At 37.0% G+C, this 6,000-nt stretch overlaps 1 protein-coding gene across 1 annotated transcript in view; it reads right to left on the bottom strand.

Moving 5' to 3' along the window:
* Positions 1–218: 218 nt before the first annotated feature.
* LOC124235157 (gamma-tubulin complex component 5-like) overlaps positions 219–6,000 on the bottom strand; it is a 44,945-nt gene continuing 39,163 nt past the window's right edge. Inside the window, exons 15-18 of the mRNA XM_046652766.1 lie at positions 4,747–4,872; positions 4,017–4,105; positions 1,878–1,978; positions 219–865 (exon numbers count right to left, since the gene is read on the bottom strand). Coding sequence (XP_046508722.1) covers positions 819–865; positions 1,878–1,978; positions 4,017–4,105; positions 4,747–4,872 — 363 coding nt within the window. The 3' untranslated portion in view covers positions 219–818. The remainder of the gene's footprint in view (positions 866–1,877; positions 1,979–4,016; positions 4,106–4,746; positions 4,873–6,000) is intronic.

Below are 6,000 nucleotides of genomic sequence, written 5' to 3'. Positions count from 1 at the left end.
GAGGGTTTGTTCGCAGACTTTGCCATCTGAATGCAGGAAATGCTAATGCAGCAAAATGATTGAGATTGGGTCTGAGGGCGAGAAGGCCTGGTGCTCAGTTCTGAGGCTACCTTGAGTTCAGAAGTTGTTCTTTAAAAATAAGTAGTAAATACAGTGCTGAGTCATAAGTGCTGGAGACATGCCAAGAAGCATACAAAGAAAATGTGGAAAAATTGAATGGTAAGCATGATTTTATTTAAGATATAACTTGTTCACAAAAATTGCTCAGAAATGTCAAATAATAAGCATGTACCAACAGATGGCCCTAAGTGAAGTTGGCTTTTACATTTATTGATATTGATTAAAGTTATTTTCCATTTTGGAACTTCCCGGGCACATAAAAATACATTTTTGAGACAACCAAATCTAAGACAACCTTTAGGGAAGACAGTATGTAAAACTCTACATAAAAAACTTCTGTGGCCAAGTAAAAAGAGAACTAAAGAATTTAACTAAAGTACTTTATTTTTCATATTAATAATTACATTTTCAAAAATGATACAATTCACATTATCAATACCATAAATCTAGAGCTTAAAGTAGGAAATGTAAGTGTAAACAGCCTATATACACTTTGCATTATTGATACAATTTTATACACATAATCCTATATACTATCCAATAATCTCCAGAGAAAAGACCTACAAATCTACTTGTCTAGACAGTAGACAACAATTTTTAAAATGAACCAAAATAAAGATTGCTCCTTCTCAACTGCATGTGGTGGAAATGCATATGTATGAAGATTAAATCTGAGATATTTATTACATTGAAGACATTTAACTCTGTTCCATGCCAGCCATGAGTGACAGTGCTAGAGATTCCACTGTGGGAAAAATAGAAATAAGGTTGGAAAAAAAAAATGGTTTAAAACATCTGAATAAGGCTTTAATAAATTCAAAACTGAAAGTATTTAAAGACTTTTCTATTTTTAATTAAAATATTGATTATTTTTAATGTATAATCAAGATGATAAACTTTACTAAGTAAAAATTCAAAAAGTAAGATTTATTTCTATTTCAGATCATTTTAATTTTGAAAACAAAAAGTTTGTGCGTTTCACTGAACAAATCACATTTGTCTCATATGTCATAAAACCATATGGGTCAGTTCATCACAAAATGCCATGTTCTAACCTACGAATGGAATCTACTTGCATAAGAATCACCCAAAGCAACAATGGACAAATGCATCCATGTTTCCTCTAACACATTTCTAACAACATTTTAAAAAACGTTTAGCTCTTAATGAATATATTACAATTTGAATATGCAGAAATAGGGAAAAGATTAACCCTGCATACTTTTCCAAAAAAAAGTCGTGCAAAGAGATACTATTTAGCTCTTTGTTTTTGCAGATTAAATAGCTCTTTTCTCCCTGTGACGCACCCCAGACGCTGCCTGCTTCACATACTGTGTTCTAAACTGTCAGGCCTGCGTTTCCTTGTGCAAAAGGCAGCCTTGGAAGTTTCTAAGTTGCTAAAAAAACCCTTCTATCTTTGGAAAGGGAATAGTTACAAAGGTTATACATGATAGTAAAGGTCAACCAAAACCTGTTCTACCATCTGCTTTATTCAGTAACAGTTCTAGAACCACTGCTGTAACAAATGACACGCCAGACAGCAAGACCGTTAGTCTCAGTGTCTTACATCTGACATTCATTTGTTCCATTGCTATTCTCAAAAAACAGTTCAAAGCATGGCACAACTGCTGAGGGACCTTCCAGGTTTGCAATGGTGAAAAATTCTAATCTTCATGAGGTCAGTACCAAAACTATAACACACAGACTTAGATACAAGAAAATATAAAAACTGTAATATTTTAACATGGTGTACTCACGATGGGGAAAGGATCCTCTACAGACGGCTTTGTTTAAAATGGTTACAAGAAACATATGGCAGTTTTTAAAATCAGACTCCATTTTCTCTATAGATTCCATTCTAGGAAAGAAGGTAAATTTCAGTTTAAGAAGTGCATAAGAGGTCAATAGGTAGGCTACAAAATACCTTTGGAGTAATGTTAAATGTACTTCAGTTTAATTATTTAGAATCCTAAGTCTAAAGATTATAAAATAAAATATAAAATTTCCTGCTTTACTTTAAAATAAAAACTTTCCAAGCATCTGAAGGAAACGCTCAGCAGGATATAAAACTTCTGTTTCAGGATGGCACTGAGTCCTGGAGCTAGGATGACTGGGGATATTCCCTTTTCCATTTGACAGGCCTGTGTTTTTACTTTTCATAAGCATATCTTCTTTTAGAAATAAAGAACACGTTAAAGATATGAAATCGCAAATTTTAAAATTATTATAAAACTTTTTACTATGGGAAATCAGACATATATAGGAGAGAACTACTCAGTGGACTTTCACATGCCCACACTCAAGACGAGCAGTCATGCAGCCCCAGGCAGTCCTACATACACCCCAGCCCCATCACAATGAGAAGCAATTTGAGACATCACAGCATTTCAGTCATAAATACTTCAGTGTGGATATATTAAAGATAAAGACTCTTTTTAAAACAAAGCTACAATACCATCTGCTTAAAAATATTTAACAATGATTTTTTATATCATCAAATAATCAGTGGTCAAATTTCACATTGCTTTTGCAATTTTTCACTTTTCTGCTTTAAGTTTGAATCAGGATCAATTAATTTCCATAAATTGCGATGGTTCTTATACTTAAGTCCTCCTCACTCCCTGCTTTTTTTTTTTTTTTTTTTTTTGAGGAAGATTAGCTCTCAGCTAACTACTGACAGTCCTCCTCTTTTTGTTGATGAAGCCTGGCCCTGAGCTAACATCCGTGCCCATCTTTCTCTACTTTATATGTGGGATGCCTACCCACAGCATGGTGTGCCAAGCGGTGCCATGTCCGCACCCCGGATCCGAACCAGCGAACCCCGGGCCGCTGAGAAGCGGAACGTGCGAACTTAACTGCTGCGCCACCGGGCCGGCCCCAACCTGCTTTTTTCTTACAAGTTACATGTTGAAGAAACTGAAGCAGTTCAATTTCAGCAAAGCATATGCAGCAGTATTATTATTTTCTCCTTCACCCTCCAGTGACATGGAAAGAGAAATATACTTTACACACTTTGAGACAGCAAAAAGCAAGTAAGAAATCTGTTTACATCCCTGCAATTATGAATTTTACCTACTATCTTAGTTTCTTCATTCAGAATATTTTGATATAGGCACAGGTTAAGATTTTTAATTAAATTAGCACTATAGTGAACTCTTACCTCCTCAGTAACACTGACTAGTATCGCAACAACCAGGTCATCCAGGCTCGCTTGCACTTTTATTTCAGGGAAGTAATGGCAGCATTATCATTGCATTAATTTTATAAACAAGACAGGGACAAACTACTGAGCTGTACACTGAAGCTAAGAGTAGAGGATGGTGCTCTAGATCGAAGAGGAAGTTCCTCCTCACCTGTCGTCTGACTGCAGGGCACCTGCCTTTCTATGTGGCAGGTATGAATAATAAACACTCTGAAAGTAAAGTACAACTTTGGACTATAATCTACCATGATGTAGAGAATTTGTTGTAAAATAATTCAGCAAGTAAGTGGGTGTGGTTGGTGAACAAAGATGAGAACTGCTGCTGGTAACTGCTGAAGAGGGGTGATGGGTACCTGGGGTTTGTCTGCTGTTTTCTCTACCTCTGTGTATGTTTGAAGGTGTTCATAACAAAAACTTAACAAAATCTATAAAACAAAACATGCATGTAATCTAAGAATATTTGCTTGTCCTAATTAAAAGACGTCAGTTTTTATTGTTTTACCACTCATAAAAGAATTGCACAATTCTTGATGTGGCCTAGTTTAGGTGAACAAATTCGATTATTCAATTCTTTCCCTAAATACAAGTATATGTGACGTATGGCCTAGAGGGAAAAAAAAGCTCCTAGATGAAGCCAGTTAAAAGGTAAGGCAAAACAGTCATAGCACAGAGGTTCCACAGGCCACATACTTACTGCCAAGCCCCCAGGCCCGCCTGCCAGCCCTCTGCAAACATGAGAGCCAAGTTCAACACCTTCATGATGGCTTCCTTCACAAAGCTGACCTGGAGAGCAAAGCCACAGAGAGAACACTGGCTCTGTAACTATGCTTGGACACTGACACCAACACTTTTACATAATTTAAATGAGTCACAGAAAACTGTCATCAGTACAATGACTGCCTCCTACATCATAAGGAAGGTTTCGAGGCTCTGAATAGAGTGCACTTGGAATTGGTCCACACATCTACTGCACCTGTGATAGAGGTAGCAGTAGTAGCAGAGTCTGACAAATAGAGTAAGCTACCACATCCTGGGATGGCCATTTAAATTCACCACTGAAATAGAGCAAGTCAGTCCAGTGGCTGTAAAAATGATTTAATCCCCTGAATTCACACAAAGCTGGACATGCTTCCTGACTAAAGCACTATTACTCCACAGCTACAGATACAATTTTCCAACTGAATCCAAGTGCAGTGCAGAGTGAGTGAAGACTGTCACAGTACAGTTCTCAACTGTTTCTTTCAGGTATAATTTCTGATAATATGGCACACACTTATAACTTCATTTGATCTGGTTCTTCCTTAAAGAATATTCTGCAGAAAAGAAGCTTAATAAGTATAAAATTCCAAAGCAGCGGGACAACTTCCCTTGGCCAGCTTCACTCCTGCCTTGGTGGCCAAGTCTGCAGGTGACATCTCATGTACCTTTTCTCTCAGCAAACATCGATCATGGATGGTTGACAAATATCTATAGTGAATTTTAATCAACTGATCTAAATCCTTGGCTTCCTCAACTTGATGTTGAAACTCCAGCCCCGTACTGTGAAGAATCTTGGAAGAGAAAGATGAAGTTAAATCAGCAGATCAGCAGACTACTTTGAGGACTTGTATGCCAGACACAAAACTTTTTACCAACCTCTTCTACTCCTCTCAAATTCCTCCTTCAATAATCACATCTGTAGAGTTTATAAAGTACCTTCTTTAAAGGTTGACGTTCTTATCTAGAATGATGGTGGGGCCAGTCCTTTAGGACACACCCTTCACAGTGAATAAATGCCTCACTTTGGACTAGCAGACTGTTCCTGGGAGGGAGGGGCAAATATATCAAACTGTATAGAAAATACATTGACTTTTTAAAAACAATTATCAGTTAAATTGAATGTATACATTTTCGTGAGTTCCACTGTTTGTATACTGGTCTTTCTTTTAAAGGAGCATAGATATATTTTAAATAGAAAACAAAAAACAAATTAAGCAAATACTTAAACTCCTACCATTTATTCTCAACAATTAAAGGCTTAGGGCTGGCCCTCTGAAGCCCACTAAATCACGGGAATCAGAGAGCTCTTCTGCCATATGCACCCTATCTAAAACAAAGGCTTCGAAGGCTCACTTCACCCAAAGGAGGTGGTTTTAGAACTTATATACCAGAATGACTACAAATGAGGTTTTTTAAGCAAGCTTTAAACCACAAATGAGTACTATCCTCCAAAAATACTGCTACTGTTCAAATATCTGAACTCCTCTTCCAGACTTCCTCTAGATCTCATTCTAGGATGTATATGAAAAGCAGTTTCATTTACTTTGTAATGAGTTACTTCTTGTTTTTGAGGAAAAAAGTATATAATCAGGCTGTATCTTCCTCCTTACATACTACACCAGCCTGATGGATTCTGGCTGTTACTAAAAATTGGTGTCATTTTCCAGGGACAGCTGTGTCACCACTAACGAAATTTAAAGAACTATGCAGCAAATTCTGAAGGCAATTCGAAAAGAGGAGCTCTGGGTGTGCCTGTCCCAAGGGGTCACTGGACAGGCGGGGCAGCAGTCTCTGGACACACATGCTCTGGAATATTTAAAAAAAATTCCCCCTGCTGCCATGTTATTTTATGATCAAATTTTTTATGTGTGCTATTTTCATATTTATAGTCTAGAAGTATTTTGTGGGCTCCTTTGTAT

This window comes from Equus quagga, chromosome 2 (genome assembly GCF_021613505.1).
Source record: "Equus quagga isolate Etosha38 chromosome 2, UCLA_HA_Equagga_1.0, whole genome shotgun sequence".
Taxonomy (NCBI): Eukaryota; Metazoa; Chordata; class Mammalia; order Perissodactyla; family Equidae; genus Equus; species Equus quagga.
Note: the sequence above shows the minus strand (reverse complement) of the source record. Positions and strands in the feature narration are given on the sequence as shown.